This window comes from Vidua macroura, chromosome 22 (assembly GCF_024509145.1).
Source record: "Vidua macroura isolate BioBank_ID:100142 chromosome 22, ASM2450914v1, whole genome shotgun sequence".
NCBI classification, from domain to species: Eukaryota; Metazoa; Chordata; class Aves; order Passeriformes; family Viduidae; genus Vidua; species Vidua macroura.
This window is the reverse complement of record NC_071592.1, coordinates 596,624-617,253: the sequence shown is the minus strand read 5'-3', so window position 1 is coordinate 617,253 and position 20,630 is coordinate 596,624. Positions and strand designations below refer to the sequence as shown.

General features: G+C 51.1%; 1 protein-coding gene across 8 annotated transcripts in view; it reads left to right on the top strand.

Moving 5' to 3' along the window:
• CADM1 (cell adhesion molecule 1) overlaps window positions 1-10,951 on the top strand; it is a 135,911-nt gene extending 124,960 nt beyond the window's left edge. For 4 of the 8 annotated variants that reach the window (XM_053996998.1, XM_053996997.1, XM_053996996.1 and 1 more), the window contains 2 exons: window positions 8,480-8,611; window positions 8,797-10,951. In XM_053996998.1, the coding sequence (XP_053852973.1) occupies window positions 8,480-8,611; window positions 8,797-8,915 (251 nt within the window). In that variant the 3' untranslated portion in view covers window positions 8,916-10,951. Of the gene's footprint in view, window positions 1-121; window positions 176-2,094; window positions 2,176-8,479; window positions 8,612-8,796 lie in introns of all 8 variants that reach the window. The other 4 variants (XM_053996992.1, XM_053996991.1, XM_053996995.1 and 1 more) reach the window with 2 other exon arrangements.
• Window positions 10,952-20,630: the final 9,679 nt, after the last annotated feature.

Here is a 20,630-nt window from a genome sequence, read left to right as displayed (position 1 = left end):
TGGCAAGTGACTGACGCATTCTCTTTTTCCCCCCTCAAGAAATTCATCCTCAGTTCTTAAGTGTGTTGTTTTTTGTCGCTTGAGAAACGCAGAGAAAAACGAGTCTGTTTTTACTTGTAAGGCTTTACTCAGTTGCCCAATTCGGCCGAGGAGCTGGACTATGGGGATCTCTCAGGTAAGGGCTAGTCCGTAGGTAACCCGCTGCTCTCCTTCGCTAGACACTGGTTCCACTCTGATTTCTGCATCTTGGCCATGTTGCATTGTGCAGTCGCTGTGGCACAGCCATTCCCCCCACGCTCTTGCAGCTTGGAAGCGCGCTCCTTTCTGTTGGGGTTCTCCTCCCTGGTGGTTTTTTTTTTTTTTTTTCTTTTGGTTTTTGGCACCCATTTCTGTGTGGCATCCTCGGGGCAGGAGGTGCAGGGCACCAAGGCCAACCATTGTGGTTCCCTCCTAGCTGGGATTTTTTGAACGCTGAATTGGAGACCAGTTGAGTTGAACCTTTGTTTGTAAAACACTTGACTCTGCCACGTTGTGTGAAACCCCCCTTTAAACAGGTGGCCAGCACTAACCCTTGGCTGCTCGGGAATTCCTCATCATACCAACATCAGATTGGCAGTAAAAAGGAGGTGGTTGTTTCATCAGTGAGGCCAAACCAAGTAAATGGTTCAAGCCTCTTTTTATCCACACTGGACTGAAAGGGGCATAAATGCATCCTCGTGGCTGGTCCTTGCCAATTAGTGCTGATTGAGATTAAAGCATAACAGCATCTTCAGTGGATGCAGTTGGGTGCATTCAGAGCACAGCCTGTACCAGTGGTACAAACCTAAATCTTTGTTCTTCACATTTTCTTATAGAAATGCACCTATATTTTTTTGCCCCCCCTTGCAGATCATCCCTGCAGACCCCTGGTACCTGCTGGGCTCTGTGGCTGTGTGCAGCTGCTCCAACACAGGGTGCAAGTCCTGGCCACAGGGCAGGAGCAGCCATTTGTCCCCCTGGGAAGAGCCCAGCCCAGGGGGTTGGAGCCCAGTGCTGTTCCTCTCAGGGCTTCACCATGGAGCAAAAAAATACCCCAAAAACCCCCTGAGTCCTCATTCAATCAAATGGTTCCCTCACCCAACCAAATGGGGAGCATCTCATCCCATAAGCCACTACAGGTGTGCAGTGGCCAAGAGGTCAGAAATGATGGATTCATTCTGGATGTTTTCTAACATTGAGCAATACTAACAATTATTATTGCAGGCTCGGGACAGATCCCATAGGTAAGATGCACCAGGGCTCTGGTGAACATCCCTGAGTGGATGGGGAAAATTGTTTTGCTCGAGTAAGTTCTTTTGCTTTTTAAAATTCTATTTTTTAAGGATTTTTTTTTTTTTTTTTTTTTTGGTGAATGAAGAGAAGAACCTGAAAAAATTCCTCAAAGGAATTGCCCAGAATTGGTGTTTGCTCCCCAGCCTTTGTTGCCCAGAGGGGCTCACACCTTTCTTGGAGCACACAGCTCAGTGTAGTCCTTTTTCTGAGTCTGGAATGGAAGCCAGAATTTCCCCCACCTTTACAGAACACAGCTGGGGCAGAGCTGCTGGCCGCAGCGAGCACCTGTCATATGCTGCCAAGCAGCCTTTTTGGAGCTTCTGGTTTGGCTACTGATCTTTTCCCCTAAGAATTCCAAAATTTTCCTTGTTGCTCTTTAGGTTTCTCCTGCCTGCCCAAAGGGTGATCATTCCTGGTCAGGTGTGGTCAGAAACACACTGGGCCAGGTATGGGGGAAGCACTAGAGAGAGCCCCAGGCCCTGCTCTGCTACAGACACAGTGGCCTCTGCCCCAGAGCTCCTGTTCGGAATGGTGGCACACTGAGCCCAGGTCACGTTTTTGGCCCGGGGTCAGCACACGGGGGCTCTCAGATGGGTGGTCCAGGTGAGTGCTGGAGTTGAGCTCTCGGTCGGGAACGCCGCCCTTCACTCCAGCAGGAGCGGGCACCGGGAGCCCTCGGCACCACGCTGAGGGATGCAGGGCACGGGCCCACCCCCACGGGGGACCTGGCGTGGCGGGCGTGGGGGCTGCTGCCGTGTTTGCTCAGTGTGCTGTTCCTTCCAGGTACATCTGTCCCGCCCACAGCTCCAACCGAGGCTCTGCCGACTGTGCAATTAAGTAATGCATCCCTTGCCTCCCGCCCAGGTAGCCTGAGTGCAGAGCCGTCCTCGCTCTTCCCGGCCGAGCTCTGTGTGTCCCTGCCTCTCGCAATCCTCCTCTTGTTCCTCACGTCCTGAGCCCGTAGGGTACGGAGGGAGCTGGCCTGGCGCCTCTCAGTTCCTCATTCCAGCCTGGCACAGACCGGCAGGCAGGGTTCCTGCAGCACCGGGCACCGCGAGGGCAAACCTGGGCGTGCGCGTGTGCTGTGCACACCTGTGTGTGTGTTGTGCACACCTGTGTGTGTGTGTGTGTGTGTTGTGCTCACCTGTGCGTGCAGGTGCACACACACACAGATACTGCCGTGGGCTCCGGGCACAGCGCTCCAGGGACCTGCCCCGACACTCCCCGAGCTCTCCTGGCTCTGCTCCAGAACATTGGCACCTGCTGTGAAACAGGGAATGGTTCCCTGACCAAAAACGATCAGTGCCTTTGCAGAGGGGGTGCTGGTGGTCGATGGCCGTCGGCTGCGAGCGGGGCTCCCTTCCCCAGGGGAGTCTGTGGGAGCAGCCGTGCAGCTCTGAGCTCTGCCAGGGTGAGCACATTTATTCAAACAAAGTGCGTTATTTTTTATGAAGCGATCTTGAAATGGGTCGCTGAAGGGGAGCTTATTGATTGAAGAAGGATGAACTCCTCAAATTTCTCTGGTTTAAATTAGACCAAATTCAATTACGATACGACAGGCAGGTTAACACTGCTCTTTAACGGCCCCTCAATAAATTCGAGGAGGGGTAGCCTGCTCCATGCCACGCTGTGGGAATGAATAACATTATTGCTCATCCTGACATGGACAGGCAGTGATTTCTGTCCTCCCATGTCATGGCTAAGTGCTTTATAGTGTTCACAGAGTAACGGCAGCCTGTTCTTCCACCAGCACCCCCTGCCAAGTCCAACCTCCAGTGCTGCTCCATCATTTCAAAAACTTTATTCCACAAAAGGATTGACCCCAGATTCATGTGGGAGGTGTCAGTGCAATCCTGATGTTTCCTACCTCCAGGGAAAAGGAATAATTGGCTTACCAGGTTTTCAGGAGTGCTCAAGTGATTTAAAGCCATTAAGCATCCAAATCGTGACCTGTGGGGTCTTCAGGCATACTGATGTGATAATCATTTAATAATCTAAACTGTAACCAGATTTAGAAGAGATCACTTGTTTAGGAATTCTTCAAAGCCATTGGTGTAGGTTTCCTTTCCCCTGCCGCGATGCAGATGTTACCTGCACATCTGGGAAGCTTAGGAGCTTCAGTGGGGTCGGTGTGTATAAGCTTGCTCCTGCCCACGAGTTCAGCCCATGCTGTCCAGTGTCAGGAGCTTGACATTAATTTTCACCCAGAAATAGAAGGTAAATTTTTGTGCAATTGCAGCAATAAATCCCCATGTGCCAAAAATAATGTCTTAACTACATTTTCATAAAAATCTCCCTCTGTTCTCTGCTTTTACAGCAGAAATGCAGGTAGAGGAAGGTCAGGGCTGTCCAGAGATGCCCCAAAATGTTGCAGTTGGTCTAATGTGAAGCTGGAGGGAGGTGAGCAGGAAGGACAGGAGTCAGGAGCACCACACAGCAGGGGTTCCACAAAACCTGGGCTTTCCCACATCACAGCAGGACAGACTGCATCTCCCAGCGCTGCCTTTGCTCCTCACCTGTGGCGCTGAGCCGAGGGAGAGCCGTAATGGGCTGGGTGGGTGCTGGAGCAGGCAGGGAAGGAGCTGTTCGCAGCAGCAGCAGTGTCAGGAGCGGTGCCAGCGGCGGGGGAGAGGCGGCGCCGGCTCGTCCCGGCTGCAGGAGGTCCCTGGAAGGAGCCGCTGCCTCCGGGCGCTCGAGGATGCTCGTGTGTGCAGAGGGCTCCCGTCACCAAGGTGAGCCCAAAGCCGCCGCTTGAGCCTCGCGGGAGCCGCTGCTGAGAGCGTGGGGAGCACTGAAGGTAAACGTGGTTTGACCCAAATAGGGCTGAAGCTGTTAGTGTGGGTAGAAAGGAGATTTAAAATACAGGCAGCCCGGTCCAACCCAGTCTTGCTTTTACTCTTGAGATGCTGCTGCTGACGAAAAGAGTGGAATATTCAGAGACACATCTATATTTAAAGCCTCATTAAAATGGAATTGAGTGGAACCTTTTCATTGAGAAGTTGGGAGCAGAGAAGTGTTCCCTCTGTTAAACCTCAGTGTAAGCACTGACCCAGACTGTCAGAGTGCTGCTCTTACCATCACCAACGTTTTTCTTGAGAGCCCACGGAAAGCTGGTTTTAGCACTTACATTGGCAGAAATGTTAGAAACCTGGAGATCATTAGTACGTTCACTTTTTAAGAGAGTCCCCCAAAGCCCCCATAGCTGAGAACCTGCAGGTGTGAATTGCAGATGATGATTATCAATACTTAGATGGACAATTCCCAGCTCAGCATCTGCTCCGTACTGCTCCTAACCTCTGGAATTAGTTCCTTAGTTGTGTGATGAGTAGGAACCAGTCCCAAACCCCTTTCTCTCCTGTCTATGTGCTGTTTGCTGAGCCACACTTTTTGTTTAAAGGAAAACTTCAAGGTTGCCATTCCGGCAGGGTAATCACTGTTTTGATGATTACACGAGCAGTTGGCAAAAATAATCAGCAAAAATCAATTTCAAGCTACCCAAGTCTCTTCCTGGCCACCCTAGAAGAGGCTCTGGAGCACTCCTGCTGCTGTACAGTGATCTGCACCGCAGGCAGACAGGCCCAGTGCTGCATCCCATGAAAGCCTGGCTTCCCCTGTTGTGGGGCACAGCCATGCCAATCCCTTGGGGGAGCAGCACAGCACTTGGAAAGACAAATTGATTTTTTTTCCTGCTTGAGTTCAGCTCTGGCAAGTGAATTGTACCATTACCGCTGCAGTTTTCCTTTAAGGTGCTTTGGTGCCAAGCAAAGCATCGACCCAAAAATGGTTCAGCCAAGGTGCACTGTAGCTGCAGAGTAGCCCTGAGGGGGCATGTTGGTGACAACATGTTGTGATGTCTGTTCCTTCCCTGCCCTTCCCTCCTTCCTTCTGCCCCACCCACCAAAATTCACAAGCAAATCCAAAACAAAACCCTAATAGGAAAATTCCTGAGGATTCGCTGGAGAGGCCAGGATCCAGCTTGCTCCAATATATATTAACATCCTAATGGGAAAGCTCTGCATGTATACATTTACTGCGCCCTGACAAGAGGGAATTAAATGTCAGAAGGATTTGTAGCATCTGTAATTGAATTGGTGCTGAGAAAAGCAAATCTTGAGGAAGAATAACATATTAGGATTAGCAAATAATGTGGCATTTTGTCAGTTCCTGCCATCTCAACTGTTCCCTCTTCAGCAATAAAGTTGTGATTTCTGGTTTAATCAGAGATAGGAGGCAGGAATAGCATGGGTGAATTGGAGACAGCATTTAAAGCAGGTTCCGGTTGTTAAGGTCAAGTCTCTCCTTGGCTTTGGGGAATTAGTCCTTGTTCCATAGACCTGACAACTTTGTTAATTACCGAAGAAATAGCAAGGGACAGGATGTGGAGGGGCTGTTCCTGTGCTGGTGGCACACAGACAGGTTTGCTGGGAGCAGTGTTGGAGTCGCTGGCGCTGGATTTGGGCTTTGCCACGCCTGCAGGCAGAGCTCGTGGTGCTGGGTCATGCTGCCAGAGAATATGGGGTTTGATGAGGTGCTGGAGGCAAGGAGAGAAGATGCTGCAGGAGGAATGTTTTAGGCCGTGTGTAAGCTTGAAGATGTATTTAGCCACGTGTATAACAGCGTGAATTTGGGGCTGCCACCTTGCAGGGGTCTTCCTTAAGAGAAGCAATTGAGAAAAATGGCCCTGCACGCCTCAGCAGAGGAGCTCACACTTAACAAACTCTGCTGAGCAAACCTGGCAAGGCTTTAGGCCAAAGTTCCTTCTCAGGGGAACCCTTACTCCCTGCTGGTGGCAGGATGCCAGGCAGAGGGAAGACAAGAGGGATGCATCAGGCACGAGGCTCTGACACAGCCCCGTCTCCGTGGCGGTGGGACGGTGTGGAGGCTGCTGCCGCCAGCACGAACACGCGGCTTCGTCTTTCCAGAACCTTAATTTATGATGATGAAGAAAAAATACCTCTTGATGTAAAATCCTGCTGGAAGCACATTACAGAGCCGTAACTCAGCATGTTTATGCCCCTCAGCTGTTCCAGATGTCAACAAGGCACTCATCCACCCAGGCTGGGCTGCTGCTGGCTGCTCCGAATGCAACCGGGCGGAACTGGGCGCAAAGTTTCTAAAAAAAATAAGAAAAAAATGGAGTGAAGCGTGCCTAAAAGCAGCTGCTCCAGCAGATGAGTCAGTTGAGTTGCTTTGCAGAGAGCAGGTTCACGGAGGACAGATCACCCGAGCTGGAGTGGCAGTGGGAAGGCTGTGTTGGAATGGTAGCTCCCAGGATGCCCGGTGTGACTGGTTTACCCCAGCTGCCACCCTGGGCAAGCAGCAGATCCTGTGCCTGGGCTCAGAATCAGCTCAGCACTCCAGGAGTGTCCACGGGCACCTTTCCCTCAGTGTGCAGGGATGTTCAGCTGCTCGCCACAGAGCAGATGCTGGGAAGTGATCACAGCATGATCTGTTCCCACTGGAGATGAGACAGAAGGTCCCCCTTGCTGTGCTTTTGGTCTGCAGGGGAATAATCTTTTTTGACTGCCGTTTTTACCTTGTCAGCCAAGCTGCTGGAAGGGTCTCCACAGTGTCCCTCACCACACCCCAGCTCATCCCAGCATCTCCCTGCCTGCACTGGGGCTCCTGCTCTCAGAGGTCACTCGAAAGGGCCTTTTTTCCTTAAATTGTTTTAATTAAAAGGCGCTTTATGGTGCTCTTGGTCCCCAGTTATTTACTTGGGTCCCTCAGTCCTTAATCTTGGAGCAGAATTGGAAATATCGATAGAAAGTGTAAATCCCAGCTGCTGCTCAAAAGCTTTGTATCAGGTCTCAGCTCAAAAGAGCCCCATTACCTTTAGCTGTCACGGATCTGTACGCTTGATCGATAAACTTCAAATATTATTAGAGGTGGAGGCTTCAGAGATTTGCTCTGTTCTTTGGAGGGAGACGGAGATAAATCTTTCTTAAAAATTGACTTGCATTTGCTCTCTCAGTCGTCCTGGCAAAACGCATTTCTCCGAGGTGTCCAGGCAGGCGCAGGCAGGGCAGATTTATGGGCCATGTGCTTCTTGTAGTGAAAGATTTAAATGGTAAATCCTTCACATATGACTTCACAAATCATGTAAAGTTAAAAGATTTTTACCGTTTCTGTTGCTGCTGTGCTTAAATTGTAAGGTATGGCCAGTAAATCATTTTAATAGAGGTGTCGCGCTTGACTCGCTAAAAAAAAGAGACAATGCTTTAGCTTCTATTCCAAAATGTTAATGTATTAATCAGCGGGAGAATAATTGTTTTTTACTGCGTTATAAATCTCAGTTGCCATTAGGATTGCAGCGAGGGTTGATGTAGCTGCGTTCTTAAATTAAAATTGTTTACACTGCTATACATTCATTTTACATGGCCATAGCTCATCCAGGGTTCATTCCGGAGCTGTTCCTCCGCCACATCAGTCATCCCTCTCCCAGGTGACGGCATCCCTGGGAGAGGCGCTTCTGAAAGGAAACTAATTGTGTGGTGAGGAGTTAAATAAACGCAGTAAAGCAGTCGGAGGCACTGTACAGTTACTGCTTACTGTCAGCCTCGGACTGGGTGTCAGCTTTTGGGTCAGCAGTGCTGTGTCCTTGTGGGTTGCATTGAACAGCGAAGGTGGGGGTTCATGGTGGAACCCAGTTCAGTCGGGGCAGAGGATGTTTACAAACACATTTTCCATGCTGGGTGGGTTGGGTTTTGGGCAAGGAGTGTTTTGGGAAGTTGAAATGTTTTCAACAGGGCACTCGTTAATGACATTTCTCAGAGCTAATGATTAATATTCCCGTATTGTACTGCTCTTCTCCGTGCCCCATCCACCAGGAAGACTGATTTTTGGGGAGCACTATAGAGGAATTTCCCAAAATAGATTCCCACCAACAGCTCCATGTGCCCTTCCTCCCCTCTCCCAGCTGTCTCCCACGTGCGTAGTCATAGTGCTGCTGCTTTTAGCGGAAAACACCTCGCGAGTCGAGCCGCCAGATCAGTTCGGCTCCGGACAAAGCTCCTCTGCCCGAACTCATCTGCCTAGTTAGCTCCGTGCTTCACCCCTACTCCTCTGGAGAGCCTGAGGGCAGCTCTTCCCATCCTGAGAGCAGCTGCAGCCTGCCAAGAGCATCGTAGTAAGTCCCCAATTCTTATTCCTCTTCTGATCTCAACAGATTCCCGCGCAGGTGAGGAGGGGGCCATACGGAGCGTGGACCATGCCGTGGTTGGTGGCGTCGTGGCCGTCGTCGTCTTTGCGATGCTTTGCCTGCTCATCATTTTAGGGCGATATTTTGCCAGGCATAAAGGTAAGACAGAGACCAGAGCTGGAGGATGAAAGGCCAGGCTCGTGTGTCCCCTCAGCTGCGGGGTTGTCTGACGGGACACACCCCCCAGTTTCTCTCCAGCGGCACTTTCGTTTCCTTTGTCGATCGCTCCCTTAGCACCACACCAAGACCCCCCAGGAGTCACGCAGCCTCCACTTCCCTTGCAGGTACATACTTCACTCACGAAGCCAAAGGAGCAGATGATGCGGCCGACGCAGACACAGCCATCATCAACGCAGAGGGGGGACAAAACAACTCCGAGGAAAAGAAAGAGTACTTCATCTAGAGCAGCCTTGGTTCCCATGAGGTGTCCAACTGTGGACGGTTACTACTGGCCCTATTTAAACGCTACAAAGACAAAGTGATCTTGGAAGTTGCAACCAGCTTGTGTCTTTTTTTTTTTAAGGAAAAAAAAAAAAAAGCAAATGGGTGGAGAGCGGTGAGGCCGGGAAGGTCTGGGATTTGCTGTGTAAAAATATTCCTCGTAAAGTACACTCTGCTGTTCGACACCTCAGTTCGTTTGGGTTTTCTTTTTTTGGCCAAGTCCAGCTTGGATTTAGTTTAGTGAAGTCATTTGCAGAAGATTCTGTGCCTTGTTTAATTTCTGTTCGTTCGGGTCGGGGGGAGGCTGGGAAGAAGAGGGGCTTCTGTGCGTTAGTTCCCTTCGGGTTTCTGTGGCTCTTCGTTTCCCCTTTCCTGTTTCTGGAGTTGCCAGCTGGGACCCCGTGGAGTAGGTGCGTTTCTCTGAAGGTGTTTCCCCTTTTTTCTCTTCACCGGTTTCCGTTCAGAACTCGAGCTCATCGGAGGAGAACCAGCACATTTTAGATGCGTAGTTTGCAGTTCAGTGTGCCCATGTCCCGTTCCCCTGTTGCCGTCAGGGCTCGGATAACACCCCCCAAGCCCCCTTTTGTGGCTGTTTCAGGTGCTTTCGATGGTGGCGGCTGGGAAATGGGCTGGAGCTCGGCAGAGGCGCTGCTCGGCCGTGGGGATGCAGGAGCAGGGTCCTTGCTGGGCAGGCAGAGCCCTCCCGGATGCCGGGGCTTCTCCTCATCCTCTGCCATGCGGGCAGCAGGTACCCAGACCTGGAGAGCAGCTGGATGAACAAAACTGCCTTTTTTTTCTGCCTGCTGAGTAAAACGCGGGAATTCGTGTTGAAATGAGCGTGCTAATGACCACTAAAGCCATAGGTGCACGGGAGACTCTGGCTCAATTGGAATTGTAAGCGACAGGTAGCAAACTGCAGTGGGAAGACGGTATAAAGTTATATATGCTGACTTTTTTTTGGTGAGTAATCATGGATTTCGAGCGATACTTTTTTATTGTGTTTATGTGGCAAATGTATCTGATTTATTTAAGGAAAGCATTAATCTTAGCGTCAGGTTTGGGGATTTTTTTACGGGGTTGGGGCGGGGGGCCATTTCCGTGCGTTTGTTTTTTAATTGCTGTTTTTTGGCAGAACCATTACAATGTGGGATTCCTTTGGGAACGGGGCGGCCCGGCGCAGCAAGCGGGGCCCGTTCCCCAGCAGCGTTCCGTCTCTCCCCTCTTCACGAGCAGAACCTCGCGAAACACCCTTTTTTTCCCGAGCAGCTTTTGTCGAGCGCAGCTCTTTTCTGAGCCCTCAGCACCATTGCCAAACCCCATCGCGGTGAGAAGCAGCCAGGCAGGAGCCGGGGGCTCCGCGGCCCGGCGGCGGCGGCACGGGACGGGCATCCTGGCCTTGAGCAGCCCATATTTGTTTGGAAGTGTACCGTAGTGCAGTGTTACCAATGTAACTTTGACTTACAATGTTGACATGTCTCAGGTTCATGTGTTTGATTGGTGTTTTCCGTCTCAGGTAGATTGCAAAATTTCGGCCCCACGCATTGGAAAAATAAAAAAAAAAAAAAAAAACCACACATAAAAACAGGAGAAAAAACAGGAAATTATTAATTTTAGTTGTATATCGGTTTATGTATTTTTTCTTCAGTATACAGTGCACTGTTGAAATGTATTGTTGAGTATTACTTTGTACAGCTTTAGATCATTAGGACTTCGAAGCGTGAAGAAAGAACAACCTTGTTTAAAGGAGGATCACAAATGAAGAACGCAGAACTGATGATAAACAACCTTGTTCTTTATTTACCCGGCCTTTTTATTTTTTCCCCTTAGGCCAGTTCTGTTTAAAGGTGTCCATGGAAGATGTTACAGTGTAAGAAAATACATATCCATCTGTTCCCATTCACATTTTGTATTGGTTCATGTATCCCATTTTTACAAAGGAAAAGAAGTACTATAAAATATCTGTCTTCTTAATAAAAAAAAGTTAATGTTACAAAACTAGATCTTGTTTTGCACTCTTTATCCCAGCTGTTACAGAGTCCACCAGCAACATGGGCAGGAGGAGCTGGGACCGAGCAAGTCACACTCAGCACTAGGACAAAAGGAGTTAAACCTGATGTATTGAACCTGCATATAATACAGAGCAGATTTCATAAGTTTCTTGTTTATAATTGCTAAATTATTTTCTTTGAGGAGTAATGCCTTGGAGAAAATTGATCTGACACTCATATTCCAACCTTCCCAAGCTGGGGTAAGTCAGTACACAAGTTCTTAATAGCAGACAAATACTTAAATCCTCCCTTGGAAGGTAAGTGTTGAAATACGTGATCTCCTTCACCCCATTCTTGTCTCCCGTTCAGTCCTGGTGCTGCCAGATTTCCTGGCGTCTGTCTGCAGAGCACTTGGCATTTCCGAGGTGTGACACCCGGTGTCTGTTTGCCTCCAGACACGCAGCTCCAGCCGCCGGTGCTGCTGGAAGGATCCTGAAGGATCCGTTCGGCTCCGCTCAGCCTCGGGCAGCCGTCGACGGCGGCAGCGCGCTCCTCCTCCTGCCTTCCCTCCACCACAGCCCCCCAAATCAGGCTGCGAGGCAGCTGCAGCACTGAAATTAGAATCATTAATCTTTTATGTTTTGCACAAAGGATGAGGAGAAAGACAATTGCTTTTGGAGGAGATCACACCGAGAACAACCGTGCAGAAGCAGCGTGCTTGGCCCTGGAGGGGCCGCGTGGACCCGGGGGTGTGTGCTAGACCAAGGCCACCGTCCAGCTCTTGAGCACTCGGGGCATCTCGTGCTTATGTCACAAATAACATTTTTCTGAGTGAAATCATGGCACTGAGGGAAAAACCATAGAGCAGAGACAAAAAAGCAGCTCGCTCTTTTCTTACCTGAAATGAGCAGAGCAGCTTTGATGGTTTCCATGGCTATTGCAATTATTTCAGTGCAGAAGAGGTTTGTGGCTGATGCCAGCTCACGATGGTTTTCTCCTCAAGCCAGCACTAATTGTGTCTCACACTTGTGGTGTCTGTAATTTATCCTCTCAGGGGTCCATGTCTTTCAGGGTTTTAAGGTTATTTAGTGGTGCTTTTCTTCCCATTGAACCTAAACACTGGTCCTTTGCTTTTCTGGCCCTACACAGGCATTACAAGTAGGTGGCAGGAAACTGTACCTGCAGCATGCAGGATCAGGTACCTGATGAAACCCTTTTCATTAACTTCTCAGCTACTGAGATACAAAGAACTTGGAAGGGAAAAGCTGGAGAGAGTAACAATTGAGCAACAAGATTTAGTGACCCCTATATCTTGTGTCCAACTGCAGAAAGATGCTCTCCATACATGACCCCACAGCTGCTGAGCCTGGTCCATTACACAGAGCTGAGGACACTGCCAGGATTTTATGAAAATGAAGAAAATCATCATTACTTCAAATAAGAATGTAGTCTTTGCCCTGAATTTCACATTTTCACAAGTTGCAGAAGTCATTTGGTCCTAATTGCAAAATTATTCTATTAGGTCAGTAATACAGTTATTAATTTTCTTCCTATTTTAACCAAATACAGGGAGGAATTGTTTTAACTGGGTATCTGAGTCTGACTTGTGTAATTACAGCCTGTTCTGCCAGCCTGAAGTTGCCAAAAGTCTTATGCCACGTAAAGTAATTAGCAATAAATGACACTTAATCTCACATCAGGTAAGGTGTACCTGGATCCTGGGCTGGGTGATTGAAATACACGGGAGCAGGGACAAGGCTTGAGCTGGCAGCATCGATCTGTGCTGGCCAGTCAGTTCTCATCAGAGGGTCCTGACAAGGGGCTAATAGCTTTTTCTGAAGATCCAATCCCATTTTCTAGGCAGCGGCTGGTGCTGTGCCACCTGGGATAACACCTGCTGCAGGTGGCATCGATCGGGCAGGGACACGTGTGACACCCCAGCACTGTGTGCCAGCAGCTTTATCTGGTTGTGTCATTTCAGTGAAGGGAAAACCCAAATTCCATCTAAACCCCAACACCTGTTCAGATGTAAAAATTTACATCTGAATTAGTGTAACCAGGAAAAGAATTTCAGTCTACTGACCACTAAGGGTTCAGACTGGGCTTGTCCTGCTTCCAGAGTCAGCCGTGGAGGTTCCCTGCAGCACTTCAGGGTCTCTCTGGAAACCTGTGCACCTGAGCAGGGCAGGCGCTTGGCAGGGAAGGCAGGGAAGGGGATTCTGCAGAGTTCTGCACACCCTGCAGCTGGGCTGCAAACTGAGGAGCTCCTTCGGTTTCAGTTAAATAAACAGGCTTTGTGTAAACAAACAGGTTTCAGGAAGAAAAATAAGCTTTAGCCAAACTAACAAACACTATGTGAAAAAAAATAAACTTCAGTTGAATTAGCAAACTTCAGTGCAGTAAAGAGCTTGAGTTAAATAAGCAAACTCTGTTCAGGTCCAGCTGTGCAGCAAGGAGAAGAATAAGAGCTCAGCAATCCTGCCCAGCACAGGCTCTCCTGGAGAGACACCCCTGGGAGCTGCTGTGACTGGGGACACCATCAGTGCCCCGCAGGATGTCTCCCTGTCCCGTGTCAGTTCCTCGCTCACCCCTCCAGGCTCATCCTGTCCCCTCACCCGGTGCCCAGGGTGATGGACTGACGGGCCCTGCTCTGCTCTGGTGCTGGCTGCAGAGCTCTCCATCTGTTTTCCCTGTCAGCCCGGGCCGAGCTGCATTAGTATCAGCTCTAACCTGTGTGCCTCTGCCTGTCTGCCGCAGCCGTGCTCTCCCGCGCCAGTTCCTTATCCTGTTCTGCAGGACTGCAGCAGCCCTGTAAGTCACAGACCTGGAGTGATGTGGGCAGCATAGGAATAAAGCCTACAGATGGAGCAGGGATGCAGAATGTAGATAGGAAAGGGTAGGGAGAGATGCATTCAACAGTCCCTCTGCTCTGCAATCCAAGGTGAGCAGGGTTCGGGCACTGGGCAGCCTGGTGTGGTTTGGGGGACACCCTGCACCCCAGAAGGTGGGGAAAGTGAGCCCTTTGGAAGAGTGAAGGGATCCAGCAGCCCTGGGATGTCTCATTTCTGTCTTAGGACACAGCTGTGAGCCAGACCCATGTCTGCCTCTGGAGTTCACTCCCTGTGGTAGCTGGCAGAGTTGCTCTAAGCTGTTCTATGCCCTTTCCCCAGAGAAATCCTGGAAATCCTATTTTCCTGCTTTGTGTCCCAACAGTACCAGTGCTGACCCAAGTCCTCAGGTGCTCGGTCTCAGCATCCTTTGGGGTGAGTGGGATCCCCTCCTCTTCCTCAACAAACTGCCCAAAAGTGGGAATCCCTCGCTGCAGTGGCACCTGTGCAGTGGGGGGTGCTTGGTGCCGTGTCATACCTGGGCTGCTGAGCCTTTGGCTCAATGCCCCACGTTAAGCATCTGGCACAGCAGCAGCGTTCCTCCCGGGATCCCCGAGGCTCCCTCCTGGCTGCAACAAGCGGGGTGAGCGGCGCTGGCACCACCTGGCCTGCCCGAGCACACCCGGAGCAGGCACGCACGGAGCGAGCGAGCGGGAGATGTGAAGGCTGCCAGGAGGAAAGGGAATATTTGATCAGACGCCCTCCTCTCTCCTCTGTTCTCGGCTCTCAGCCTCCCTCGGGGATGGCACCTCGCTGCCTCCAAGCACCACAGCTGCGACAGGTTGGCAGCAGCTCCTCAAAATGGGGCCTGCACGGGAATCTCAATGAGATGGAGAAGGTAATCTTCAGCCTGTGACTCTCCATGTTCTTTTCTGCACCCTGCACCTTTGTTCCCTTCTCTGTTCCAGCTCCTCTCCGCTGTTTTCCGTGCCCAAGGTCAGCTTTCTGTTCTCTCCACCTGATCCCCGTGTCTGTTCCCAGGATGGGAGGTGCTGCCCCGTGTCCCCCACTGGAGCACAGCTTGCTGAGACGTTGTCCTTCCTCAGCCATGCCCCTTGCCCATGCTCTGCTCTGGGCATTCATGTTTCTTCCACATAACCTGCTCCAAGCCAGCGGAGAGAGCCCAGAGCATCCTCCAGTGGTGACAGGGACCTGCAGGGAACCAGGCTTCTTCCCACGTCCACCAGCCAGGCAGCCCTTCCCTGCAGCCCCGAGCATTCCTTCCCCCACTGCTCCTGTCCGCAATCAGCCCGATTATCCCTGGTAATTGTCCGTTCTCTGGGTAATGCTGCTGAGCAGGGACAGGGAGGGTGGCAGTGTTTTTCTGCGACTAAGAAAAGGTGTGTACGTGGCCTTGATTGCAAATGAAAAATTAAGGCCCCGTGTCTCGCATTCATTCCTACTTGATTACACACCAGTACATAAACAAATCTTCACCCAGTTGCCTGAGGGGTGTCAATGATCCACCTTTGCTTCGCTCGCCTCTCCTCCAGCAAATCTATAACGCATTTAATCTTTGCCACTCACTCTCCTCAGTTTTTAAATGTCTAATTTGCTGCCAAGAGCGGCTCCAATTCTCACTGTGCTGCCGCTTTTACTGCCTGGTGTGTGCCTGATTGCTCGGCTGGAGCACCGGGGTGCTCCTGGCCCTGGGGAGGGGACCTGCTGCAGGCACAGGGGCAGCAGCCTGAGCAGTGCTCGTGCCACGGTTAGCAGGCTGCTTTAGAGCAAACCCCAAACTTCACGGGTGTGCAAGCTGAGGGAGGGGAAATTAAATCTGAGGTGGCCTGGCAAGCTCCAGGTTCGGGAGCTGGGTCATGGGAGGGTTTAGCAGACAGTTTTCAGTGAGGCAAAGGGGAATGAGGAGCAGGGAGCAGGGTTTGCTGAGGTTCTTAGACCCTTTGTGTGTTCAGAGGAAATCCTTGGAGCATCAGCTTCTCCTGTTGAGACTGGCAGGGTCACAAGCAGATCTTACCAAATGTCCCCATCAAAGCCTCGAGCTCTGGAGGAGCTGCCATCACCTACCAGCACTAATGAGCTCCCACAGTCTGGCCCTGCCTGTTTGGTCCCTGTGGCCTGGTCACCGTGTCCAGCACTGGGGGTGCTGCTGGGGGCTCTCTGGGACTGGGGACAGAGGCTGCCAGCCCAGGACAGGGTGAGGCAGAGCCACGTTCTGCCTCTGCTCGTCTCCTCAGGGCTGTGTGTGAGCTGCACTCCTGAGGTGAGTCTGCTTGGAGCAAAACCAGTTCAGATTATCAAACTCCCCATAAATCTTGCAGCACATCTTCTTGTGTCTAGGTGTGTGTATATGTGCTGCTTTCTTGTTATTTAATGCTCTATTGAGGTCTGAGGCTTTTCCTTCCACTGGCTTTTATCTAGTCATGACTCCTACAATATTTAATCTCTATCAGAAACTGTAAGCCCTGTATTTATTTTATGGGTCAGTTGTTCATCCTTTTCCCTTGATGTTCTCACTGGCAGTGGAGAGGGTGGAAGGTGGAAAAAGAGAGAAAAGGGGAGGGGGGGAAAAGAAAGCCCTGCTTGTTTCTGCCCGTCAACATTTGTCCAAATGACAGGCCGACAAATCAGAGCTCTGAGGGCTAATGGCAGGCAGAGAAACCCGGCAGAGAGCAAACGGGTGCGTGCAAGGGATGGTGGAAATTTCCATCCCCAGGCAGATGCAGCCCTGTCTCAGGCAGGCTGTGTGCTCCTCTCCGCTGGCTGTCCCGGGGGGAGACTGGGCTATCACAGGAGCTGGAGCTCCTGCATCCTCACTGAGGCCAGCCCAAGTCCAGCGCCAGGGTCCTGCACAGGTGGGGGCTGCAGGTGGCACCCAGAGCATCCACAGTCCCCATGTGTGACCAAAAGGTGACACACCTGCCAGTCTCATTGTCACTTTGCTACCTAGAAAGTCTGCTCGTATTTGAGATGAATAAAAGATTAGAGTTGCAGGGGAGAGACAACACCAAAGGTTAAGGCGATCCACTGAATTTACAGTATTTGCTGCAGAGATATAAATCGGGAGGAGGTAAGTGCTGCCTGGGCATCCCAAATCGGCTTTAAAGATCCACCTGCAGCCTCCAGTCCTCCTCGGGGTGCAGAGGAAGGAGCAGCATCCTTCCATGGAGTCCTGGCCTCTCCATGGTAGGCAGCGTGGGATGGTGCAGGAAAGAAGCAAGACCCAGGAGCTGCTGCCAGGGGAAAAGAGATGATCTGTTACCTGGGCTAGAGAAGTGTTTGCCAGCTTGTTGACCCTGCCTGGCTGAAAGGCAATGAATATTTCACATCTCCAGTGCTATCTGCAGTGTGGGCAGGCAAAGACTCTCTTTCTTCTTCCCCTCCACTTCTCTCAGGTCTTTGGGGTTTTTCCCCCAAAGTCAGAAAAATCTGTCAAAACATTTAACAGAAATCCATATGAACTGGCTGAGTGCCACAAGGAGCTAATCTGTGTGGAGCTAATCTGAGTGAACAAAGCCACCACAGGTTTGCCATGGGCACTCAGATAAAGATTTATCATAGGGAAGTTGTGTGAAACATGAATTGCCTCTGGGAAATGGGGTGCAAACGTGGTGCTTTGCCGGGGTTTACCTGGGGGAGCCATGTGGGAAGGGGAGAGCAGGGCCCCCTGCCACGATCACGGGCAGCTCCAAGTAGCACCAAGGTGTCTCCCCTGCAACAGGTGGAATTGGGGTGCAGGGTTTGTGTGCTACTCCTCAGGCAGAACAGACAAGGCCATTCTTGCAGCATTGCTTGAGGTCACCTCTCCGAACCTGAGGAGCTTGTTCGTTTTCTTTGTTCCTTTTCCTTTTACTTGGGATGGTTAAAGCTGAGTTCTCGTGTCAGCTGTCATCCTTCAGTGTCTTTGTGCTTGACCTGTGCAGAGAAATGGGCGGGTGCCTACGGAAAGTGTCAGGTTGGGCAGCAGCATCCCCCAGCCTGTTGATTTACTGGTTTGCATCAAAGGAGCTGGAGCTGGGGCTGGTGGTGCTGGAGGGGGTGCAGGGGCTTCCTCGGTGCTTCTCACTCATCACTGGCACCACTGGTGTGGGGCACAAGGTCCTGTCCCAGCTGCTGCCTCCCCTCCACATGTGCTCCAGCTGTGCAGCTTTGGCAGCTCCCTCCTGGCATTTCCAGAGTTGTGTGGAGGCTGCCTGTGGTCTGGACTGTACAGACAGGGAGGATGAGCTGATCCTTGGAGAGGGCCACCTGCGTCCTGAGCTCTACTCTGAACATCCTCCAAAGCAGGGGGTGGCTGGCCCTGTGCTCTTCATTTCCTTGTACGAGATGCAGGGTGGCATAGCACGAGCTGGAAGAACATTCCAAGTGTTGTCTGGAGACAACTGGCCCAGATACGGCACAGAGACAACATTTAAAACCTCATTTAAGTGAACACAATGAGAGGGCTCTTGGGTAGAAGGAGAATTAATTAATCTCATTCCTACGTAGATACTTTTAATTAAATGGAAGTGCATGGTCTTTATTTAAAAAAAAAAAAAAAAAAGATATACGGAGAGGAGCTGGTGCCTTTGTGCAAGCCTGCAAGAGGAGGATGGGGAGCAAGATTATTCTTTTTTTTGAGTGTTTTCAAGAGGAGTGAGCATCAGATCAGGAGAGGTCTGTATTGTCAGAGTGTGCACTGAACATTTTCTTTCATCTGGGAGGGCAGCAAACACATTTTCCTTGTCAGCTGCTTCAGAAGGTGACTTTCTGCAGACTCGTCCTTGCTGGGTGGCTCCATACAAGGATGGGACCCCCATGTGGGTCTTGGCACGGCCGTGTCTTCAAATGGGCTGGCTCTGGATGAGCTCCTGTTCCCTGCCTGCCTTCTCTGCATCTCACCCTGTCTCCTCTCCCCATGGTGCTCCCCCACCCTGGTCACCTGCCCCCACTCACCCCAGAAGCTCTCTGCCATCAGCAGGCAGTGACGGCTGCGGGGAGCTGCAGCCCTGGGGAGGCTGGGGCAGCAGGGGCTGCGTGTGCAGGCTGCGTGCCCACAGCTCAGGCCATGCTGTGCTGCAGCTGAGGCTGGCAGGGAAGCCAGGAGGGACCCGGGGGGAGCAGTGAAATTCAATCAGAGAAGTGCGAGGTCTCTGGTGCTGTCCAGGTGCTGCCAACACGTGTTCGCCTCACTCTGCCTCAGAGCGCTGACTGCTGCTCAGCTGCTATGGGAAGGGAGGCAATGGGATTTCTCTTGGATTCAGGAAGCTGACATGGCCAGGGACCTCCTGGCTGCTTTGTCACACCAGCATCTGCCAAACTTGCTGCTCATGAGCGTCTCACTAAAAGCAGATGCTGCCATTCAAGCACAGGCACATCGTTCCACCTTCCAAAGTGTAATTTAATTTTCCTAGCTGGAGTGCTCTAGCTTGCAGACATGCAGCTCCTCACCCGCCCATGGTACTACTCCAGCAGGCTTGGGCTGCCCTCCACAGGACCCCATCACGCCCCCAGCTGCAGCAGCACCTCGGAGTCTCCAGGAGATCCTGTCAGAGGAGGGTGAGAGCCTTGTCTCTGCTGCAGTGAGGAAGATGTGGCTCATTCCCCTCCCTGTCTGCCCAGGGTGAAAACAAGCCCCAGACTGGAAACTGGCTAACTTCTTCCCAGTGTCTGCAAATGCATCCTCTGACTCGGTTTATGGCTCTATCCCAAATCAGCCAGGCCAGTGGTTTTGGGGGTGGGTACAAGGTATACTTTCCAAGGCCTTGTGCCAGCTGTTTGCTGTCCTTGGCTCGCACTGTGCTGCTGTTATTCCCAATAAGATGATGAAGCCACTGTCAAGAGAACAGATACCAGCAAAAACTGTCCCTCCCCAGATTTAGTATTTGCATGAGCTTCACAGCTCATCTGAATATTTGCTGGTAACAAATGACAGAGGGTCAGAGCAGAGGCATTGAGTTTGGGTGTCACAGAGATGGAAACAGCATGGAAGCTTGCCCAGAGCAGAGCAGGATGCTCACAGCTAGGATGGAAACTTGCCTTATCTATTATCACGTTACCTCAGGCACCCATCAGAGGGCTCGAAGGACTCTATTTGCTAACCTAAAGCTGCTCAGAGCACACTGCAACTTTCCTGAGGATGTGGTGTGATTTCAGTAGAGAAATGGGCTTGTTCTTTATGTGGAGCTGCTGGAACGAATCGGCCCCACCTAAGAGGTACCATTCACCTGCTGTGATGTGGAGCACAAATATTAGGGGACACTGACAATTGTCTGGTTGGTGGAGCACAGTCTGGACCTCAGATGCAGAGATTTGAGTTTTTTCTGTTGTGCATTGCTGCCTGTTCCCTTCTCCATATCCTTGCCACGCAATAAAGAGCTTGTGCAGGTGTGAGGGTGTCAGCACTGTGGGAGCAGCTTTCAGCAGCCAGGGCCTGTCCTGCCTTGGGACACCCACACAAGTTTTCAGGCTCACTCCATGCAATTCCCTGCTCCTGGAACTGAGGAATGGGGCTGCTGGACCTGTCTGTGGGTGCCCTGCCAGGGGTGCAAGACAGTTTGTTGTTGCTCAGTTGGGTGCTGGAGTTTTGTTCCCAGTTTTAAGGACTCACCACAAGAAACACTGAGCTTAAGGAATGCACTTGGCTTTTCCCCAGTAAAAATAGTGTTGCTTTATTATCCTGTCATGTTTTGGTGAAAGGTGGGAACACAGGTCTCGGCGGTCGCCCCTCGGAGTGACAGGATGCTAATGAATTGAGAAATGGCTGCGGACGGCGCTGCCCGCATCACATCTTCATTAGCATCCTTCTCCCAGAGACTGCTGTGATTAACAGTGTCACCACAGACGGGACAGGAATGAATAACA